At 34.4% G+C, this 23,107-nt stretch overlaps 3 protein-coding genes across 4 annotated transcripts; 2 read left to right on the plus strand and 1 right to left on the minus strand.

The window, feature by feature from the left end:
* Nucleotides 1–2,975: 2,975 nt before the first annotated feature.
* Nucleotides 2,976–6,419, plus strand: SNRK2.4 (Protein kinase superfamily protein). The gene is made up of 9 exons (XM_021430241.1): nucleotides 2,976–3,436; nucleotides 3,733–3,807; nucleotides 3,884–3,985; nucleotides 4,208–4,261; nucleotides 4,353–4,445; nucleotides 4,542–4,634; nucleotides 5,069–5,173; nucleotides 5,264–5,362; nucleotides 5,699–6,419. The coding sequence occupies exons 1-9, from the start codon at nucleotides 3,317–3,319 to the stop codon at nucleotides 6,020–6,022; spliced, it is 1,065 nt and encodes a 354-aa protein (XP_021285916.1). The 5' UTR covers nucleotides 2,976–3,316; the 3' UTR covers nucleotides 6,023–6,419.
* Nucleotides 6,420–7,500: 1,081 nt separating this feature from the next.
* Nucleotides 7,501–11,210, minus strand: TH1 (thiamine biosynthesis protein). Of its 2 annotated transcripts, none has more exons than XM_021430486.1 (10): nucleotides 11,142–11,210; nucleotides 10,637–10,957; nucleotides 10,287–10,361; nucleotides 10,028–10,103; nucleotides 9,862–9,937; nucleotides 9,540–9,674; nucleotides 9,025–9,089; nucleotides 8,790–8,917; nucleotides 8,390–8,646; nucleotides 7,501–8,238 (listed from the first exon to the last, which is right to left on the minus strand). In XM_021430486.1, the coding sequence occupies exons 1-10, from the start codon at nucleotides 11,187–11,189 to the stop codon at nucleotides 7,689–7,691; spliced, it is 1,731 nt and encodes a 576-aa protein (XP_021286161.1). In that variant the 5' UTR covers nucleotides 11,190–11,210; the 3' UTR covers nucleotides 7,501–7,688. The 2 variants fall into 2 exon arrangements, with proteins under 2 accessions (XP_021286161.1, XP_021286160.1); XM_021430485.1 differs by having other exon boundaries at nucleotides 8,390–8,649.
* Nucleotides 11,211–12,264: 1,054 nt separating this feature from the next.
* On the plus strand, nucleotides 12,265–22,939 carry RECQ4A (DNA helicase (RECQl4A)). The gene is given in 27 exon segments (XM_021430382.2): nucleotides 12,265–12,404; nucleotides 12,968–13,079; nucleotides 13,173–13,206; nucleotides 13,208–13,347; nucleotides 13,863–13,920; nucleotides 14,218–14,643; nucleotides 15,056–15,226; nucleotides 15,315–15,445; nucleotides 15,748–16,111; nucleotides 16,187–16,318; nucleotides 16,686–16,772; nucleotides 16,880–17,007; nucleotides 18,110–18,230; nucleotides 18,315–18,466; nucleotides 18,534–18,669; nucleotides 19,412–19,535; nucleotides 19,603–19,673; nucleotides 19,772–19,840; nucleotides 20,064–20,186; nucleotides 20,274–20,432; nucleotides 20,564–20,644; nucleotides 20,725–20,886; nucleotides 21,018–21,073; nucleotides 21,652–21,784; nucleotides 21,883–21,977; nucleotides 22,134–22,211; nucleotides 22,312–22,939. Coding segments are annotated over 26 exon segments (3,645 nt in total). The 5' UTR covers nucleotides 12,265–12,404; nucleotides 12,968–13,056; the 3' UTR covers nucleotides 22,703–22,939.
* The last annotated feature ends 168 nt before the right edge of the window (nucleotides 22,940–23,107 follow it).

The following is a 23,107-nucleotide window of genomic DNA, read 5'->3' on the forward strand; positions in this document are numbered from 1 at the left end:
AGATCATTATCCGGAATTGTATATTGCATTGATCCAAATGCGTGTTTTAATCTATGTTCAATATCTTCTAAAAATAATCTCCAATTACTTTCCCAAAGGGTTAATGGATTTGCTACTTGGCAAAACATGACAATGGTTACAAATAATTGTCTTAATTATTGACTCGAAGCCCATTGTGAAGCTTGACTTAATGCATCATGCCATTCTTTATCATTTCCTAGTAATCCAAGCACCTTACATGTTTCTTGGAAGGTTTGATAAGTAATGCCATCAATTGTTTTGATATATTCATAGCTAGTTGCTCTTTTTACTACATTTAATAACATTCATAGATAAATCCAAAACTCAATATATAAATGTGTTTTCATGATATTTAAAGGTTGCATAATCTACATGCAAATCGAATCAAATTATATATTATTATTTTAAAATATATGAGTAAAGGCGAGATAATCATTGATTGTTTTAGAGCATATTAAAAAGTATTCTAGCTCTTTAATTTTAAATTCACATAATTTAACTTAATATGTTATATATATAATTAAATATAACACGTTGAAAACCCGAAATAGATATATTATTACTGGAATAAAATGTTGTTTTGATGTGGCCATCACACCGAAAAAGGAACATACCCCAACACCTCCATCATCCAATGGTCCTCATAATCATTATCACGAAACAGATCGGGTATTCTTTCATCTATAATCAAGCCAAACTATCTACCTCATATTGTATATATAGGAAAGTCCACCAAACGAATCTCTATTTTTCAATAAATTACTTTAAAATCTTAAGATAAGGTGTAAATTTGCAATTTTTTTAATTTTTTAATTGGGAAATTTACATGATAGATAATGTTAATAAATCCAAAATTCTTTGCTACTAAATTTAATGAACAAATCATTCCTCTTCATCAATTTTTCATTATAGCATTATTATTTTCAAATTATTAGTTGGATGGATGCGTTGAAAGAAACGGGACAGCGGTTAGAAGTTAGAATTCAAAGCACAAAGTCACGAGCTCAGGTTCCATTTCATGGTCGACACATTGTTAAAATGGTTACCATCGGAAAAGGACTCACGGCGAACGACGCAAGTGCATGTGTCCCACGCGTGGGCTGCTCTTTTTATCCGAGCAATCTCCCACTTGCGTTTCTCATCAATGCTCGTTGGCTTGTTTCGTTTGTTTGAGCGGGATGATATACGGGGACGATCTTCCTCCCACGCGCAGATGCGGGCACTGACCCACGCGCTCTTGGAGGAGAGAAGATCATGTAGGTTGTGGACCACCATACTTCGCCAGCCTAATCATCTATTTCGATTATTGTATTTATTTAGTTAGATTGATTATTAGTAGCCATAGGAGTTGACCCACGAGTAATAATGGTGCCTGATAGTGAAGCTGATAAATGAATTTAGACAAAAAAAATGATAAAAGAATATTATATTTTATAAAGTTTTAGAACTAAATTAGAATTTAAATTTGTCTATTTAAATTTTTTATAAGAACTTTAATTGTTGAAATGAATTTGTGGGATTCAATGTTCAATTTTTAATATGTCAATCACTCATCTTAAGATATAAAATGTTGATTTTGAATGAATATTGATTGTAATATTACGAGATTACTATGAAATCTTAATATGTTTAAATTACAACAAAAGGTTGAGCAATTTTCGATTAAAAAGTGAATTAATTGAAAAACGATTAAAACAATTTGATTAACTAAATTAATTAAAAAATAAATACAATTAATTCAATTGGTTTGATTTCAATTTTTTTCGATTAATCAAAATAATTAATTTGTATATAAATCATTTATAAGTTATAAAATATATAATCATATAAACATATTATATTGTTACAACATATATGTTTATATAATACTATAAAATTTTTTGGTTGATATGATTATTAATTGATTTAATTTGGTTCAGCGATTAAACCTTGAGATCAATCAATTTGGATAATTTCCATAACACATTCAATTAATCAGTTAAAACTTCATTTTTCATCAATTTAGATAAATTTTCATAAGACATTCACTTAATTCGATTAAAGAAATTCTTAATTGAATTAATTGAATTAACAGTTTCCACATTTTTAGTCAATCATAGAATTTTAACTCATCATAGGTAATTTTTTTAAATACTTTAATTGATCAAAATTCAAGAAATCAGAACTCATAACAACTTAATAAAAAATAAATCAAATACAGTAAATAATTTTAAGATATATACACAATATATATATTGTGAACAATTAAAGGAAACTCATAAATAGAATCTCTTAAAACTTAACTCCTCAAAGATTTTTCTTTTCAAATTTGACAAAGATTTAATTGATTATTAATTTACAAGATAATGTTAATAAATGCATATAAATGATGGTTGAGGTAATATATATAGAAAAATATATTGTAATTAATTTAAAATTCATACATATCAACAATAATAAATGCCAATGATCATAATTGATAGTATGATATCGATCACATCTAAGAATAATTATTTTATAACCTCTTTTTTATCTCGTGAACTATAAAATATGATAAATAATATATACATAACATTGAAAAATAAACTTGATAAATCGATATATATTTGAGATTAAAAAAATCATATTATCTAATATATTGGTACGAGATTATGTCATGTTTTCGCGTTATTTTGTTTAAGCATCGTAACATTAGTAATCTGTCTTGCCATTGGTAACTAATACCATCAATTGTTTATACTCTGGTCCGAAAGCTGATACGAAAACCTTTGCAAGACATTTTCCAAGTATTCATCGTCTTCTCACAATCAGCAACTCCATCGAAAAGAATCAGGGCGGAATCAGGAGGAGACCTCAGGATAAGCTCAGCAAGGGTCGCCCACAGAGAATCAAAACTGCCATTGAAGAAGAAAAGGAGCAGTGAGATATTCCTTTCTAATTATCCCCACGCTCACTTGCAAAAACATACGGTACATTCCAATAGTGTGCCTCTCTGTTTCTTTACAAAGATTTCTCTCTCTCCTCTCTCTCCATAAAACGAAAAAAATAAAAAAAACAAAAAGCTTGTAATACAGTAAAAGATTCTTTCTGTTCACAAAGCACTGATTTTTAGCTCTCTTAAGATTTGAAAATTCGATATTCTTTGCTTTCCTTCAAATCTCTCCAATCTCCACCTCCACCACCACCTTCGCCGCCCACCACCGCCGCGAATTTCCGATTTGTAATGTGTTGCGTATAAATTGGCGTCTGCTTTTGTTTGTGAATAATTGAGTTAGGGTTTTTGATATTGCTGATTTATTTGTAAGAAAAATAAAACATGGAGAAGTACGAGCTGGTGAAAGACATAGGATCTGGGAACTTTGGGGTGGCAAGGCTGATGCGTAACAAAGAAACCAAAGAACTTGTCGCCATGAAGTACATCGATCGCGGCCATAAGGTCCTTTTTTTTTTTGGTTTTTATCTATTTATTTTTTAATATCCATATTTATATATGCATTTACATGTCTCTTTTCTATGTATTACGCATGCAAGTATATGTATGGCTGTTTGGATTTTTTTTAAAAAAAAATTTCCGAGGGAAAATTAATTTTTTAATTCTAACAAATCATTCTGGATTGTTTCTCAAAGGTTGATATTTGCAGCTGAGGGAAATGCTTTATAGTTGTTTATTATTTTATTTTGAAGAAAATTGGATATATCGTTATAAATTTGTTACATTTTAACTTTCGATAGATTGATGAGAATGTGGCAAGAGAGATTATAAACCACAGATCGCTACGTCATCCAAATATAATTCGGTTCAAAGAGGTATAAACTTTTATTCCTGTTTTTTTTTGTTGTGTTTAAATTAATTTACATGATTCACTTAAAAGGAAAACTGCAGGTGGTTTTGACTCCTACACATCTTGCAATTGTGATGGAGTATGCAGCTGGTGGTGAACTCTTCGAGCGAATTTGCAATGCTGGCAGATTCAGCGAAGATGAGGTTTGCTTTGATTTCATTACCTTATTAATGTTACGTTACTTTGTAACTGGCTGCATTTATTAATTTTCTTTTCCCCTCTCAGTTCATATAGTCATATAGAAACTTGTGTGAGATGAAATGCCTTGGATTGAGTTAACCTGAATTATTTTTTAAGGGAGAGATGGGCTGGTAAGTGTTTTTGAAGTTTCTGCTAATGATGTTCTTTCTAATATTTGTTTCCAGGCCAGATATTTTTTCCAGCAGCTGATCTCAGGAGTTAGTTACTGTCACGCTATGGTAACAATGATTTAATAGTTCTTTTATAATGAGAAGTTACAATTGACCTGCTATTTTAAGCTTACCATTCATTACCTCTTTTGATTTTCAGCAAATATGCCATCGAGATTTGAAGCTGGAGAATACCCTGTTGGATGGGAGCCCTGCTCCTCGTCTGAAAATCTGTGATTTTGGTTATTCAAAGGTATAACTGAAAATAGGGTTGTTACTGTAAGCATAATCAAATGCATGTGGAAATTGTTGTTGTTTAAGATGCTTCCTTCCATCCCCCCTTTTGTAGTCATCTCTGCTGCATTCAAGACCCAAGTCAACTGTTGGAACTCCAGCATATATTGCGCCAGAAGTTCTTTCTCGGAGAGAATATGATGGCAAGGTAATTTAATCTTTCATATACTTTGTTCAAATATTGTTGATAGTTGCTCCTTTATTAGACTAGGATATTTTAATTATGGTTATGTGCTTATGTTAATTGATCGTGTGTTAGAGAAGTTGATGGCGTTACATGCTGTGCAAAGATCAGCTGATGTTACTTGGCCATGTATTTGAGTTGTGGATGGTATTTATATGCTTTGTATAAGATCAATCCTTAGCATATTTAGCAATTTGTTGGAAATCTGCAAATAGTGCATTATTGCAGCTAGTGCCTCTTTGTGAGGAAGTTTTCATTTTAATGACGATGAAACAACATTTGTGATATTTATCAAAGAGAAACCGTGGTCTGAGGTTTAGCAAGTCTTTCCAAAACAAGGATAGAACGTTTTTCCTTTTGCAGTTTAAGATTAATTTAGGATTTTATTTCCTTTTCAGATGGCAGATGTATGGTCATGTGGCGTGACTCTTTACGTTATGTTGGTGGGTGCATACCCATTCGAGGATCAAGAAGATCCAAAGAATTTTAGGAAAACTATTAGTGTAAGTTACATTTTTCTGCACATCCCTTTGGTTGACTATCCTTAATCATTGCATTTATTTATGATTTCTTATGTTTTTGACCTGCTGCAGAGAATAATGTCTGTTCAATACAAAATCCCAGACTATGTTCACGTATCTCAAGATTGCAGACACCTCCTTTCTCGCATATTTGTTGCTGGCCCCTCCAGAGTATGTTCTGCTGTTACATAACTTGTTCAAGAATTACCATAAACCGATATTAAAGTTAAAACGCATTTAAATTCATGCGGACAGATGCTTGTTCTCCCATAATTTCCGTTTCTTAATTGGTTGCTTTTTGGCATGGTTGGAGCCTTGACATATATCCTTTTTTCCCATCATTTTCATGTTGTGCTAAAGCATAGGCTTATATAAACTCTCTGCTACTTGTGTGTTGAAAAATAAATTTTGTAGGCTTTTGATTAGACAAGAGGTTTTTGATTTTCCTGCTCTTCCATTCCCTCTTTCTCCTTTTGGGCCTCACTGTTTTAACTCATGTTTTTACAGAGGATCTCCATCAAAGATGTCAAGAGCCATCCATGGATTTTGAAGAACTTGCCCAGGGAACTGACTGAAGCAGCTCAAACTGCATACTACAGGAAAGAAAACCCAACTTTCTCTCTTCAAAGTGTTGAAGAAATCATGAAAATAGTTGAAGAGGCTAAAGCTGCTCCTCCAGTATCGCGGTCTATTGGAGGCTTTGGCTGGGGTGGGGAAGAAGATGGGGATGCAAAGGCAGAAGATGTAGAGGAAGAAGAAGAGGAGGAAGAAGATGAATACGAGAAGAGAGTAAAGGAGGCACATGCCAGTGGAGAAGTTAATGTCAGTTAAAAAGAAGTGTATGCTTTCCAAAATGGAGTTTTGCTTTCAGTCCTCGTGTTTATATGAAGTCAGTTTGTAGCTAGGACCTGGTGTTGAATAAACATTCTGTAAATTAGTGGTGTCTTGGGCAAGAAGTTTGTGCAGTCTTTGGTATGATTGTTTACGGTGTCTTGCTACTGATCTTGGAACTACTAGGATTTGAAGCCTACTCAGTTTGGTCAATTCCCAGTATAGGGTTCAGCTTCAAAAATTATGGGTTGTTTATGGTCTATAGACCACAATTGAAGATTTGCGAGTCTTGTAAGTTGATTTCTTTCCATCGTAAAATGGCATGCCTGGCGGTTTGACTCGTTATAAATCTAAAATATATCCAATATAATGCAAGTAACATTTATATCGTTGCTTTCGTCTGTCTCTGCTTGACTCTTTACTTCGGGTATGTATTCCTGTTGAACTCAAATTATAGACTGCATTGATGTAGATATGGATATGAAATGCACATAGATTTGACATATTCATGCTTGATTTTGAAGTAAAGGAGCGATGAGAGCAATGTCGGTGGTTCTCTATATGAACTTGTTGTACGGATATACCTTTTTTCTGCAAGTGGTGGATCTTCCTTTTACTTTCTACTGTCTTTTCTGTTTCGCATTAAATATTTCCATTAGAAAACTGAACGTTAAAGGGGTGCATCTTATGCTTTGCAATTTGCATCATCCTCGCTAGCCAACGAAAGGAAACACCTTGTAAAGTCATCTTGCATATACATAAATTAGAGATGATTCCTTTTCTTTTTTCGTTTTTTACATTCACAAAAAAAAAAAAGGTTAACTTTTGAGGTCGCTACAAGGTCCCCTGATTCTTTACTTGCCACGAACTAGGCTTCAGATCAGGTTTATCATTGCCTCAACGTGGTTGATGGGTTTGAAATCTCATTTCGTAAGTTTATAGTAAACAATGACGTTTCATTGTTTGAAGAAAACATTGGCCTAAGTGAACATGACATCTCAGGCTAAACTCTGGAAGTCCACGTCCTTATGTCACAAAGAGTGTTTCTATCCCACATTAGACAGAAATGAGAGATCTTGAATTCTTTATAAAACGGATGTACTGTACACCTCTATAAACGCATTTATGAAAAAGAGAATAATGATCCTGTGATAAATGGTATCAAAGTGGATCGAATTTCGTTTGACTCACGTTAAGCGCCTCAACGGATCGGGATAGGTAAGGTGGCCGACGGCAACGAATGCGTTGTCGAAATCAGGTGGGAGAGAGTATCATAAAAAGTGCCTTTATCCCACATGAATCAAGTGGGAGAGAGTGTCATAAAAAGTGCCTCTATCCCACATTAGACATAAACAAGAGATCTTGAGCTTTTTATAAAGTGGGTAATGACCTATGATACTAATCCCTTCAAAAAATTAATTGCAGATGACTGGAAATGACACTGGACAGAAACTGGTAAAAGTAGTGACAACAAACAATAAATACAAAAACATAATTAGATATAGGCAGAAGTAAAATGTAGGAACTTGTCCAAATTATAGCTTCCTTTCCCCTGCAGTACGAGCTCACTTAGTTACATTCTTTTACGTTGATTATAAAAAGTTAAAGCGATGCAAAGGCAATCGACTTTTAGTCTTGTATAACTCATCTAGGGTAAGTTATAGAATCAGATAATAAGTTTTTGAGTGTATCCATCAATGTTGGACTCTGATAGCATTGCATGCAACTTCCTAGTCTCAGTAAGAACACATTCCCCATCAAAAAGAGCTGACACAACAGCAACGCCTTTCAGATTTGGTACACCAATTTCCATCACAGTTCGTGCATTTGATACACCAATCCCACCTATAGCCACCACAGGTAACGTAGATGCCATGCAGACAGTTTTCAGCCCATCCAAACCAACAGTAATATTGTTTTCCTTGGTGTTGGTTGGATATACACCACCACACCCAATGTAATCAGCACCATCAACCCATGCTTGTCGGGTTTGCTCTGGTGTCTTGCAAGAGACGCCGACAATCTTTTCTGGACCAAGAAGAGTGCGCGCAACACGAGCAGGCATGTCAGACTGGCCAACATGCACTCCATCAGCATCACAAGCAAGGGCAATATCAATACGGTCATTAATCAGCAAAGGGACCCCATGTGAACGGCATATTTTAAGACATGCTTTGGCAGATTCCAGAAAGTCCTGTGTTTCAGCATCCTTCTCTCTAAAAATCAAGTGAAGATAATTTCATCACAAATAAATATTCGCAAACAGTTTTGTAGATTCAGTTGCTATAATGTTCAGGTCAAGCTAAAAGATAATTCAGACTTAGTATAGGTCATGATAACTGAGAAAAGCATACAACAGAAATCTACCTTAATTGAACAATGGTAGCACCTCCTTCTATGGCAGCTTTAACAGCATCTGTAATAGATCGGCCCCACTTTTTGTTCATCTCTGAATCAGTGACAGCATACAGAAGCAAGTCACTTGAATTAAATGCCTGCAGCCTATGACAGTCTTGAGAATGCCTCTTAAGCCTCAATAGATGATCAAAGGGACCTTGAGGCCCATTTCCAATAAATATGTCTTTGCTGTAATCTAAGGCAGTTTCAACAAAGCGTTTTGCTACCTGCTAAAAGTCAGGTGAATAAGAATGAGAGAGAGAGAGAGAGAGAGAGAGAGAGAGAGAGAGAGAGAGAGAGAGACCTAGAAAACAATGAAGTCATATCCCCACAAACAAGGGAAGATGAGACATGGCACAGATATAATTACCTTAACAGCTGAGACCATTGGATAGCCTTTCGCTAACTCTGCTGCTATACATGATGCCAAACTGCAACCAGTACCATGAGTGTTTTGAGTTTTTACACGGGGTGAACGCAGCTCATAGAAGTTATCACCTATAAAAGCAAATTTAGAAGTTTTAGTTAGCTATCAAAAACCTTCAGGTACATCAAAGCAAGGGTAATGGAAAGCATTAGCTTGAGAAAAATACATTTAATCTTACCATTAAAGAAAATATCAACAGCATCTGATGAATCAGGGAGGTCACCACCTTTGACAAGCACATTCCTGAGAAGCAAAATTATCAGAAGACAAAGTATCCGCTTACCTGTCAGCTTAGGAATAAAATTATAAAAGTTTAACCTGAGCAACATGAAGTTTGTAAGTGCAATTGCAAAATCTGCATTAAATTAATAAGAAATAAAAAATTGACAATTACTCTTCTTATGAAATCAGAAGGTCCATCCCTTGATGTTCAAAGATTATGCCTCAGCTAAGAGAGAGTGAAATACCTATCCTAAGTCTTTCTACTCTAAGAAACTAAAAATACAGTTATATTAGGTATTTGTACATTGTCATCCAACAAAATCTGTTGGGCAGAAACAACACTGACTCCAATGACAATAAAAGCCATTGGATGAGTTTCAGAAAGTTTACTGATGGCTGCAAATGGATATAGAATATATAATTACAGATCAGAAAAGAGAAATATAAACTAAAGAAATCTTTTATACTAACTTTGGGCCCATATCATACAACAATCGAGCAGCACAGCGTAGGTCATCCACTGTTTCCAATTGTACACCATCAAGTAAAGCGGATGCCTCTTTTAAATTTGGGGTTATTATGTCAGCCATTGGAAAGAGCACCTCCCTGAAAGCATGAAATAGAAAATAAAAACTACTGAGAACAAACAACAGTTCACATTGGCAACCTCAAATGAAATGAAGTTGTGGGATAGCTGGAGAATGAATTTACATAGTGATGATGCTCATGTGCAAAACCTTGAGGGTCAGCCATATATATCACTGAATATTCATAGAAAAAAGCCATAACATACCGAAACACGGAAAGAATGGAAGGACCTGCCAGCACATCCCCACTTGTAGATACCATGACAGGATCAACCACCAAAGCTGCCTTCAATTACCAGAAAAAGCCAACTAAAAATCCATTAAAATTGTAATTTGAAAATCACACTTTCAACTTTTAATTCGGGTGCATACCTTGAACAGGAAACTCCCTCAGAGTCTTACAAAGAATGTTGATGATGCCGACAGAAGGAAGCATGCCTGTTTTCACCTAATAACATTTTGATGATAAGCTAAAATTTAATTCTTTTGCAGTTATACCTAAAAGATCAAATTTTGAAAATAGCATAAGCCCAACTATGAGTTAATCATGTCTACGTACTTAAAGAGGGTTTAGAAAAAGTAGAACAACCCATAAAATGGATTCAGAGCTCATGACATCACTAACTCTTACCACATCAACTTGCATATCTGAGAGCACAGATTTTAACTGCTCTGCAACAAAATCCTCTGGTACATTACTCACACCCTGACAATCATTAGAGAATCGTCAACCAGAGCTAACTGCGACTCTCAACATTATTTCATGTAAAACAAACTTGAGCATTTCCTTCTACAAAAATAATGATTCTTTATCTACATAATCATTTTATCTTTTTTTTTTTTTCAGGTTTTAAATGATAAAGTCTCCGATGCAATGAAGCTAAAATCTTAAGAATTCATCTAGTAAAGAACAACCCAAAAATCAAATATCCAATTTGTTTCCTAGTACTGAAAAGAAATGCCAAGGAGAAGAACAAGAACCTGAACTCCAACAGTGTTCTGTGCAGTGACAGAAGTTATAACAGTAGAGCAGTAAACTCGACGTGCAGCACAAGCTTTAAGATCAGCTTGAATTCCAGCCCCAGCTCCTGAATCAGACCCAGCAACACTCAACACGTGTGGGATTTTTATCTTTAAATCATCACCCAATGTTGAAGCATCCTTTTCTTGCATTGCAACGAAACCTTGCAGATGCGTAGAATTCTTGGTTCTTAGAACAAAGGATGGTGAATTTGAAACTCTTAAGTTGTTATTAGTATACCCTTTTGCAGAAGCTTGAGGAGGAATCAAGAGCAAGTAATGCTGAGAGAAAAGACAAAACGGAATTTCAGCATCCTATTCTACAATGCTTATCTTCAACTGATGCAAATAGTAAAATCAATCCAGCCAATATAATTTCTACCAACTTTATTAGGAATATTTAAATCATTATTCTATGGAGTCTAGTGGCTTGAAACGAGAAGGAAAAAAAAAATGGTTACTTTACCTTGGTGGCGAACAAGGAAGAAGCAGAGAGAAATGTGGAGGAGGCCATTTAAAGAACGGCAAGCGATTTCGTTGATTGAAATATCAAAAATTTCTTCACGATTTATTTCCCATTTAATGGGCCGGTCCAATATCTTTAGAACCAAAGTTTCAGGCCTAAATCTAGATGTTAACATTGCTTCCTCATTTCTGCTGTGAAGCCCAACAAGTTTTTGGGAACGTCCAAACACAAGAAAAATTGTTGAAAAGGAGTCCAGTAATAACAGGACTAACAAGTGACTGTAAATTTAATTTAAGCACAATATTTTTAAAAAATTAAATTAGTTAACAAATTTAAAATAATTTTTTATTATAATTAACTATTAACTAATTATTATTTATAGTATATATTATTGTTATGACATAATAAATGTGACATATATATATATATATGATCATGTGATAATTTTATATTTTATAATCAATATTATATTAATATCAAATGAATTTAAAATAATAAATATAATAATTAATTATATTTAATCAAACATTAATTATAAAAATTTATTTAATATAAAATAAAAAATTAATTAAATATACCTAAAAAATAAGACTTTATTTAATTTTTCAAATAATCAAAAGTAATTTGAAACTTTGTTCCTTTAATTTATTTATTTTCTTTTTTCTAACCGAATTATTCACGATAATTCTTAATTCTTTATGAGTGTACACAAATTTGATAAATGACTTCAATTTAATAAATCAATAGCTAATTTGGTGTAACAATTATTTCATTAATAAAATTATAATTATATTTCGAATATTTTAATAATAACAAAATGGGGTTCCCAAATGAAGGTAACCCACGAAGTTTTGTTCATTGTATTTAAGCTTTGCCAAATATTCATATTTTCTTTTTTTTATACTAATTTTCTCGTGCATTTTAAAGGTGTAACGTTAGTGGCTTCGCATTTTCCTTTTCCTGTTTTCCAAATTATTTAAAAAATAATATGTACCAAATGTATAGTTCGGAACTTTGTACAATTAACTTTCAAGATATTCAACGGTCTTTTGGTTAATTTTTCCCGGGTCAAAACGGGTCCGGTTATAAAAACACGGGTACTAATTTCATTTTGGCGAGCGGGGCCAATTATCCCGCCATTACAGACCGAGCTGCATTTTAAAAGCGCTTTGTCTTACTTTCCTTGCAAACATATTCTTTGCTGTCCAGGTTTCTCTCTCCGATTAAACCCTAAGGAATCCGATATCAGATCAGACAAAAAAGGTTAGTTCATTCTTCGGTTCAATTCTATCTCAATCGATTCAAATATAGGGTTTCATTCCTTTCTTCAGTCTCACTTGCACACGTATTATCTGTAAGTAACTAAGTATATTTTCATGTCATTTTAGGCGGTGTAGCTTTTTAAGAGGGGCGTTGTTTGGATTTTACCTGGTGGTTGAAATGAGACGAAACTTTTTTACTCATCGTTATTGTTGTTTTTTTTTTTTTTTAAATTTGATTATTATTTTTTGAAGAAATATCAAATTTGGCACCGTTTACAATTTCTGGATATTTTGGTTTAAATATATTTGTTCTTGAAACATAGCGTTCTCTTTTTCCTAGAATTATTGCATATTTGTTTCTAATGCGTGAAAGCTTTGATGTTTAGGGCGGGGGAGAGGGGAGGGAATGCTTGTTCAATCAAACTTTTTTTTTAAAAAAAAAAAATTGTTTAGGCTTTGATAAAAGGAACATGAGAAAGCCCTGGAAGTTGTATTACTATTTGGATTAGATTTATATGGCATTTCATTGTCAAATTCTGACGTATGGCCCTTTTTGTTCTCAAGTTGGCTTGAACAATTTATTCCAGGTTGTTGCATGGTGAAGTTTTAGAGCAATGGAAATTTTGTCAGCAATTCAGGATTTATGTTAGTCAATGTCCAAGGAAAACTATATGAGGTAAGAGTATGACTTTCTTTTTTCTATTTATTGGGCCATCCATTATTTTTGCCGTTCTTGGTTGGCTAATTATTTATAGTTGTTTATATGCAGTCGAAGCAATTCAGGTGAAGGTTACAAAGATGAATGACAAACGTCCTAAAATCAATTGGTTGTCGCATGTTGATGCACATGACAATTTTTCATGCCAAAAGAAGTTTTTAAGTTCAAATTTTCTTTACTCCTTAGAAACACAAAAACCTTGTACAGAAGAAGCAATTCGTGCAAGGTATGTTACTGTTATATACTTTGATGTTTTTCTTTGAGTAGCACTTACCTACTCTTTCTCCCTTAACTGTTTCCTTAGAATATGAATTTTGCTTTATCGGTTTAGAATTAGTTGGATAAAGAAAAAATGGCTGTATGGTTAGTACAGTGAGAATTGTCTCTGTAAAGATACACTAAGAAGGAATAATTGTAAAGCTTGATATTTATCTGATGGACAACAGGCTTTCTGGTGATTGCAGTTTTATGTCTGGTAAAAATAATGTCATGATGTTATTTTAATCAAACAATTGATGTTTTTCTGTGATTCGTTCGTAAGATTTATTGATTGCATTATGTTACATAATTTCAAGAATCAAAGGAGCACATTTCTTAGTTAATGTTTTTCTCTGATTTCTTCATAAGATTTATTGATTGCATTATATTACATAATTCAAAGAATCCAAGGAACACTTTTCTTAGTCTCAATCCCTTGACCAATTTATTGATTTTTCTTTGAACCTTTCCCATGTCCTTAAGGTTAAGTGTCTGCAAGATTCAGAATTCTCAAAAAGTTCAGCATACTCAGGTGGAAAAGGTAAATCCAATTGACAGATGGACAAGTACTTTCACTAAGTTGGCTTTCAGTGCATACATTCGCATTTTAAGTTGCTTTTCTTACTCTGTTTACTTTACTTTATGTGGAGATAACTTTCCCTGTCTTTTCTTTTTTTTTTTCTTCTTTTGATAACATTGTCTGTATATGTAATGTTGTTAATCTTCTTAATTCCAAATTTCCTTCATACACAAAGATTTTCTTAGATATCCACTGCATGGATGCTTATTTATTGTTATTTTCTGATGTATTGAACCTTTTTGTTGAAATATTGTCCAGGCTTGGCAGATTCTTTCTAGTCTTCCAACATCTTGCAGGACCTACTTAAGACCCGGAACAACTGCTCCAGTTAAGAATTCAAACAATGAGATTTCACATAATTGGAGAGGAAGATCTACCCTAACAAACTCATCAGACATGAAGTGGTCTAAACAAATGCATGTCAGTCAAAACATCAATGAAACCGATAGCAAGATCAATGAAGTGGGAAGGTGCATAGCCAGTTCTTTTCCATCAAGTAATGCCAATGCTCTGGAAGATGGAAATCATCCACAAAGGCACAGTGAGATTAAAGCATCCGTGTCCAACCGTAGTAATTTGAAAGTTTTAGGTGGGTCATTATGGAATCGTACTGTTCATGCTGGTCAACTGGAGCAGTCTGCAGAGGTTTTGGCTGATGAAATTGATGATGATGACTTACTCAAGGTAATGCTTCACCTTTTTTGCCACTGTGGTATTCAATTGAAAGTTGGTTATGTTGACATAAATTGATCTAGTTCTATCTAACTTTCTCCCTAGTCTCTCCAAGTCCATTTTAACTTGAATTTGCTGCCATTTGAGTCAAGCATGTTAAATCTTGGGCTAACTTGATGCAGTCGATTGGGCATAATTTTGATTGTATAAATGCCTTCTATTGATTGCTTTAAGAAGTGTAAATTTCTCCTTTCTAATGCTATTCTGAAGTTATAAGTTATGCTGATTTTTTTGCATTTATTTGTCCTGTTTTTGAACTATTAATAAGGTCCCAGTATATTATCCATTGTAAGTCACACTTTCTGATCATTTATATGATAGTTAATTCCAGTCCTATCTATCTTTTATTGATATTGGGTTTCAGGATATTGATGTGGACCAGATTGTCTCAGAACACTATCAATCAACTTGCACGCCTCAAACTTCAGTTTCTAAGTTCCCACTCATTGCCCAAATGGATAAAAATGCTTTTGCAGGAGAAGAAGAAGCTTGCTTGCCTCCTGAATTATGCTCAAACTGCAGTCATGGGTGTAAGGTATACATCTCATCTGCATCTTTTTCTACTCTGATGTCATCTGAATTTTCTCCAAGTTTGATATTCCTGATTCTGGAAATTGATGCAGCTAGGACTCTGCCCAGAAGCTGCTAGTCATGTGCAGGAGATGAAGGACAAATTAATTGCTGTGTCAAATGAATTGCTTGACAATGCTTCCAACCTGAGTCCAGAGCAGATAGAGAAGCTTCGTGAGGATAGGTTTATCCTTCTTCCCCCTACAATGTTTGTTATTTGTTTTCCCCCCTTCATGACAAGGGGTTTTGCAATCAGGAGTATTTTGAGGCAATCATTGAAAATTATAATTCACGGAAAAGAAGAGATAATTAAAGCAGTTAAATTTAGGAAGTATGGGATAAAGTGCGATAGATGGCACTGGACATTATGCTCTTCATTATTTCATTATTTGCATATCATAACACATTAAGATCCTTTTTCAAAGAGATAAGAACCAACCACTGCTATATTTGTGCTCTGGTTAATGTATTTATGTTGATGGTCAGGTTGCAGCTGAATAAGCAAATTCAGCAGCTTGAGAGATATATCTGTGATATGGAAAGGCAAAAGTCACATTTCTCAGCATCAACAGCAACTCGCACCTTTCTATATGGAACACCACAAACAGCATCATTCAGCATTGACCCAATTCGATTTGATGCCCAGGTTCATTTATGTAATGAACCAAATGGGTATGAAAAGTGGAATTCATCATCAGTTTCTTTCTCCCCTGTAAATAGTTTTGGTGTTTCATCAGGTCCTATGGAAAGAGAACCATACGTTCCAAAGATTATTGAAATAAATTATATTGAGGGTTCAAATGACCAAAAGTGGAGTAGTAGGGATTTCCCGTGGACTAAAAAGCTGGAGGTGCTTATCCTAATTGTTCAAAAGTTTCCATACGCATGACCTTTTTCTAATGTTTATTTACTTCTTTCTTTTCAGGCCAATAATAAGAAGGTGTTTGGGAACCACTCGTTTCGCCCCAACCAAAGAGAGGTTATTAATGCTACAATGAGTGGGTGTGATGTTTTTGTTCTTATGCCTACAGGAGGGGGAAAGAGCCTGACATATCAGGTAAAGAGGTTTTCTGAAGGCCTGCTTATCCTTCGGTGCTTCTTTTTTATTTAGGCAACTACTAGTTTGCTCTCCTCTCTCAGGCACTGTTGCTGTTACAATCTGATGCCATTTTAGATTTGTGAAAATGCTGTCTGCTGGTTTTTTTTTTTTTTGAGTTTTCAAACCTTTAGTGTCATGCAGTAACTTCTGGAGAAGCCATACAATGATATGGACTTTACTTTTACTTTGTTCTTCATATGCATTGATTCTGGTTTAGCGTATTAGTAGCAACTGACGAAAGTTTTCTAGGTTTGTCTTTGGTTGATGCAAGTGTGATGCCTCATAAAGCATGACTTTAAGCATGTTGTTTCTTTTTCTATTTCAGCTGCCTGCTCTTATCTGTCCGGGGATAACATTAGTGATTTCGCCCCTTGTGTCACTCATCCAAGATCAAATAATGCATTTATTGCAGGTAATGTGTTCTATATCAGTGTTCTTATAATTTACCCTTTATCCAGATAGCTGATCGGCAGCTTAATGATGAAATGTACTTTCTTTATCCTTTTTGGTGCATGATAGGCAAATATACCTGCTGCTTACTTGAGTGCCAATATGGAATGGACTGAACAACAGGAGATCCTTAGAGAGCTTACTTCTGATTATTGCAAATACAAGTTGTTATATGTTACACCAGAGAAAGTAGCTAAGTAAGTGTCCTCTTTATCCATCATATTGTTGCAAATAGTGTTTGCAGATATCTGCAGCAATTACTTTGACTGCATCACTTACGAGGTTTGAAATAAGAGAGTTGGCACAAGAAATTAAGAAGTGTCTTATTAATTTCAGATAGAGAGCATATTGGGTCATGCATTATTCTAGATGACAAGGGCAGCTTCAGAACTAGCCTTTTTGTTTCAGATGCTGTCTTCTTTGTTAAGGCAAACCTAATTAGGAAGGTACCAAGGAGACTGATCTTACATGTCCTTTAAATAAAAGCTTAAGTCAGTTCACAATAGGCTCTTAGCTTAAAAATTTAGGAAGGTTGCAACTTATCCGATTTTCTCTGCAGCTAGTTGAGTATTGCATTTCAAATGCTTGTTATGCTGTTTAACATTGTAGTCAGAAGTAACTGAAAGCCACTTTTTGGGTGAGATTCCAAAATTTTCTTTTCTGAATTACTTGAAGAAACAGTTGGATTGGTCAAAAAAAAAAACATGGAAAGAAAGAAACGGTTGGTTCACTGAAAACTTTCTAGAATAGAAAATGATTTACATCCTGTGGTTATATGTCTTTAGTGCATTTTTATCCTTTTTGCAAACATAGACTGTCTTTTAACCATAAATGTGCTAACTTTTACTACATTAAAGGTGCCAAATTTAGTATAGGCTGATAATTTAAAACCGAAGTATTTCAGAAAATCGAACATGAAAGTTATTAAAAAGGCAATTGTTTTAAGATAACTTCCATAGTTCAAATACTGAAACTTAACCTTTTTAATGGTTTTTTTGGTTCTCATTTTAAACCTAGGTGGTTATCCCTTTTCTGCCATTTCCTCTTTCCTTATAGAGAGCCAATTGTTCCTCAACCATAAAATTCCCTCTCTCTCTCTCTCTCTCTCTTTCTGGTGTTATAAGTTTCTCCCCTTTACAAGCCTTCTTCCAGGGCTTTTTAACGTCCATCTGATGGAAAATTTAATCTACAATGATAATATATATCTATAAGTGTATTAATACATAAAGGAATACTCAGCTGCATCCACTAGCTTTGATGTAGCCTTAATTGCTTATATAACCTCTATTTTGGTTGCAGGAGTGATGTCCTGTTGCGGCACTTGGACAGTCTAAATGCACGTGACTTGATTGCAAGGATTGTTATTGATGAAGCTCATTGTGTGAGTCAGTGGGGGCATGACTTTAGACCGGATTATCAGGTTGTAAGCTTTGGAATTTTTCATACTGTTGCCCATGATCGTATAACTTCTGTTTGACATTAAGCTGTTTCATAAACTGTCCAGGGCCTTGGTATCTTGAAACAGAAGTTTCCAATGACTCCAGTTTTAGCTTTAACAGCAACTGCAACAGCTAGTGTAAAAGAAGATGTTGTGCAAGCTCTTGGTCTCAATAACTGCATTATATTCAGACAAAGTTTTAATCGCTCAAATCTATGGTAAGTGTTGAATATGGAGCTGTTACTAAATGTTAAGATCAAATCATTGCTGATTTTAAGATCACAGGTATTCAGTTATCGCCAAAACCAAGAAGTGTGTGGATGACATTGACAAGTTCATTAAAGAAAATCATTTTGATGAATGTGGAATTATTTATTGTCTTTCAAGAATGGACTGTGAAAAAGTTGCTGAGAAGTTGCAGGTTTGTCTTTCTGGTATTTCACTTTTTTCTTGTTGGAGGCAGACTATTTTTGCTCTTTAAAATGCACTATTATAATTTTTTTTTTGTTGCAAATGAGAGCACTAAGGCTTGAACATAGGACCTGTACCCAAATCCCATCCCATCCTTTGGACTTGAGCTAAACCCTAGTGATGTGCTATGAAAAATTATTTAACAAGCATTTAATTCTATATGTACAGGTAAACAATTAATGACTTAACATGTTTCTGTTGATCTTCTTGAAAACTTATTTATTGCTTTTCTAGATAATTAATTGTAAAGGTGATCATGAAACTTTTTCATGGTAAAAGAATATAATGAAATGGAAGAGCATTGTAAATGATTTCTGTTTTCAGGTTGAGGAAACTAGTTCAAACACAGAATAAGTATTGAAGTTGTATTTATGCTTTTAAGCTGTAACTCTTGCATTCTCTTGCGTTAAGAGTTTTATTTATACACATTCATGTGTTGAAGAAAATATTTTTGCAAATTTAACAGCTCGATGTTTTGCCTATCCTAATGCGAAGGTCTCTGCAAGAACAGTTTGCTATTTTAACTTTGATGTGCATGTTTAAGTGGACTGGTAGAATGATCTAGCTGTCTAAGACCTAAAAATTCACAATCTGAGTGAAGCTGATAAGATAAGGAATAAAAATTTATAATAAAATCAATAATCCATTCTGTCTAAATCATGTGTGCCTATTATGATGCATTGACTGTTCAGGAATGTGGACATAAGGCAGCATTTTACCATGGCAATATGGATCCTGCACAACGTGCCGCTATTCAGAAGCAGTGGAGCAAAGATGAAATCAACATAATTTGTGCCACAGTGGCATTTGGAATGGGTATCATTCATTTTTGGTGGTTGCTTCCTTGATCAAGGGAAAACAACTAACAACACATTTATTTCAGGTATCAACAAACCGGATGTTCGCTTTGTCATTCACCATTCTCTTCCAAAATCCATTGAAGGTTACCATCAGGTAATCATTACAATTAACATGATGTGATGCAGTCTGAATATACATTTTTTCCGCCAAGTTACATTCTCCATAATTAATGTGCTTTTTCCATGTTATAGGAGTGTGGTCGTGCTGGTCGAGATGGTCAGCGCTCATCTTGCCTATTGTACTACAGTTACAGTGACTATGTAAGTTGCTCCAGTTTTTGTCATGCATCTTTGTGATTTTTATGAACTTGGTATAGAAAACAGGGTTTATTCACCTACTGTTAATTCTGAACAAACTTATACTGACTAGTGATATCTCTTATGTATCTATGTATCGTTGCATATTAAGGCTTGGATGAGTCAAATAAACTAGGAATAATATTTCTTTTTTGCCTATTTCCTATCACATATTATTCTTTTGAAGATACGAGTCAAGCATATGATTAGTCAAGGTGCTGCAGAGCAAAGCCCCTTTGTGTCTGGTTATAGTCGCTTCAATAATTCAGGGAGGGTTTTGGAAACAAATACTGAAAATCTCCTGCGCATGGTATTTATATAAACTCATTTACTTTTGCTCTTGCTATTTTTATTATTATCTTTCAATATATATTAACTTATGAATTAAATGTTTCAGGTCAGTTATTGTGAAAATGATGTTGATTGCCGACGTCTTTTACAGCTTCTGCATTTTGGAGAAAAATTTGATTCTGGAAACTGCAAAAAAACATGTGATAATTGTTGCAGGGTTAAAAATTTTGTTGATAAGGATGTCACTAATATAGCAAAGCAACTGGTTAGAAAGCATTTTATATATCTTTCTGTTCCTTCTTTTTCCCTTCTCTTTGTTTGGGGTATGAAATTCTACTTTGCTTTTATCACTCCTTATGTTGCCTTTTCAAACAATTTTGTAACATCTTTTGGTAGGTTGAACTAGTGAAATTAACGGGCCAGCAGTTTTCATCATCTCATATTTTAGAAGTCTATAGAGGTTCCTTAAGCCAATTTGTAAGTCCTACACTTTTTGTTTGCTTGTTCAATATTTTATCTTCTCTGATTGCAATTTTTAGGGGCAATGCTAAAACCAGGTCAAGAAACAGAGACATGAGACTTTGAGCCTGCATGGTGCGGGAAAACATCTAGCCAAGGGTGAAGCTTCCCGCATATTACGTCATCTTGTTATTGAGGAGTTTCTTGTGGAAGACGTAAAGAAGAGTGATATTTATGGATCTGTGTCATCAGTGCTGAAGGTATCCCTGAATATCTACCTCTCTCAATGCTCAATTTGGTAGATTTGTTATTTAAAAAAGAGCCAAAATATTTCTCCATTCTGTGTTTAATTAGTCACAGATACTCAATTACTAGGTTGATTTGCTTCCAGGTGAATGAATCTAAGGCTCAAAATCTCTGCGTTGGCGAGCAGACTATAATATTAAGGTTCTGTTTTTTTTTTTTTTTGGTTGCTGTTGTTTCTTGCTTTAAGTTCTGATAACTTGTAGTTACTGGATTCTTTTTTCTTATAATTGTAATGATGCGCAAAAATATTTAATTCTATTTATGATTAATACCTCTAGACCTTATCTATCAGCAAAATTTTTTACATATCTACTTTTCACTAGTGCTCATTCCATTTTCTGTTCTTCTAATTATTACAGAAATCAGATTTAAGGTTTTTTTTTGGGTTTCAAATTTAGCACTTCCTGCTGTTAAAATATTCAAATCTTCCTTCTTTTTTTTTTATAAATACACATGCCGTATTCCCATTTCCCACAATACACAGAAATCCCTTGACTTGATTCTTTTCTTATCGACATATTTTACAGTTTATAATAGTGGCAACAATTTATGCAATCATATGTTTGTGGAATGCTTGTAGTTAGAAAGTTAAGATTCGTGGGCGTGCACAAAGTAATTTCACCTGAATCTTATCATCAGGCTTGTGGACATTTAGTTTTGTTTCTCGAGTTGCACAGAATATCGCGATGCTCTTCCTGACATCTGGTTTTACTATGTAGATTCCCAAGCACTGTAAAAGCAACTAAACTGAGCAAATCTGAAGTGACTCCAGCAAAAGGCTCATTGACATCTGGGAAGCTAAGTCCTCCAAGAGTTGATACTCCAGCCCAATCGCAATCCAAAGTTGACTTGGTATATTTCTGTGTTTCTCTGCATCTTGATATCTTCTCTTTGTTATCTGCCAGACATGATTCTGGGGTTATAAACTAAATTGTTTACGTTTACAACAGAATCTCTCAGCAAAACTGTATTCTGCTTTGCGAATGCTTCGAACTGTTCTTGTCAAAGAAGCTGGTGAGGGAGTCATGGCATACCATATATTTGGGTGAGCGCTCGATATTTCTGTTTCACACCAGTTTGTCTGCAGGAAATTCTTTTCAAATTTAAAAGTTATGTGCTGTCTTTAATGCTTCAAATTTGTTTTCATTTGCTTCTGTCTTAACAAGCTGCTCTTTTAATTTTCATTTTTTCCTTCGCTTAGAAACGCTACCCTGCAGCACATAAGCAAAAGAGTTCCAAGAACAGAGGAAGAACTCCTGGAGATTAACGGCATTGGGAAGTAAGTTCTGGACTTCAGTTTTGTATTGAAATTGGTTTTCTTTTTGGGGGGGTCAGAGTTATATATTTGATTAATCAACAAATACTCGAACTAAATTCAGGGCTAAGATAAGTAAGTACGGAGACCGAATATTGGATACCATTGAAGCTACCATCAAGGAACACTACAAAACAGACAGAAACGGCAGTAGCAGCAATGACAGCAATGACTCAGCAAAGAGAAGAAGAGATGCAAACGGTGCTCCAAAAGCAAATGTAGACGACGATGACTTCACCAGAAGCACCAGTCGATCCAAGAAAAGGACAGTAAAGATGCAGAACAATGATGGTAAGGCATATTCTTCAAAAGACCAAGATTACAACAATCAATGCACAGGTAATAATGACCTGGACTTTGATGATTATGATGATTATGGTGTTGAATCTAATTGCCCGGAGATGAAGGTCCACGTGGAAGGTATGGGAAGGGTGCTACCTTCATGGTCAACGTGAAATGGGTAACAATCAAGATTGTAGTGTTTAATCAGAGTAAAGAAATTTATATAAGGTAATTTCCCATTACATTTCTGCTTTAAAATCAGAAAAAAAAAAAGAAGGGATTTTTGAGAGCCATGCTCTCTGCTTCTAGGCTGGATTTAGGGTCTACCATGGGAGGACATTGATGGATGGCCTTCGTACCTGAGCAGTAATGGACGAATTAATGGGGGTAATCCATACCTGAGCTTAATAGTGAAGCCCAATATCAATGGGAAATATCCCTTAGCTATTTCCTTTATTATTATTAGTATCATTATTTGTTTTAAGGAGTATAGAAATACTATAATTACAAGTTTGCGGCCAAATCATTTGAACATGGTGAACCAAAAGACTAGGTAATTGCGAGGCTTCTCTGAATAA

This window comes from Theobroma umbraticum, unplaced genomic scaffold (genome assembly GCF_002168275.2).
Source record: "Theobroma umbraticum cultivar Fairchild unplaced genomic scaffold, ASM216827v3 scaffold_50.0, whole genome shotgun sequence".
NCBI classification, from domain to species: domain Eukaryota; kingdom Viridiplantae; phylum Streptophyta; class Magnoliopsida; order Malvales; family Malvaceae; genus Theobroma; species Theobroma umbraticum.

What these genes read in the sequence shown, in the direction of transcription:
- SNRK2.4 (XM_021430241.1), top strand. Translation starts at nt 3,317, where the DNA reads ATGGAGAAGTACGAGCTGGTGAAAGACATAGGATCTGGGAACTTTGGG. An exon ending in ACATCGATCGCGGCCATAAG is followed by an intron (nt 3,437 to 3,732) that starts GTCCTTTTTTTT and finishes AACTTTCGATAG; the next exon opens with ATTGATGAGAATGTGGCAAG. An exon ending in TTAGTTACTGTCACGCTATG is followed by an intron (nt 4,262 to 4,352) that starts GTAACAATGATT and finishes TTTGATTTTCAG; the next exon opens with CAAATATGCCATCGAGATTT.
- TH1 (XM_021430485.1), bottom strand. Translation starts at nt 11,189, where the DNA reads ATGGCCTCCTCCACATTTCTCTCTGCTTCTTCCTTGTTCGCCACCAAG. An exon ending in CTTCCTTGTTCGCCACCAAG is followed by an intron (nt 10,958 to 11,141) that starts GTAAAGTAACCA and finishes CTTTTCTCTCAG; the next exon opens with CATTACTTGCTCTTGATTCC. An exon ending in GCTACCATTGTTCAATTAAG is followed by an intron (nt 8,239 to 8,389) that starts GTAGATTTCTGT and finishes CTTGATTTTTAG; the next exon opens with AGAGAAGGATGCTGAAACAC.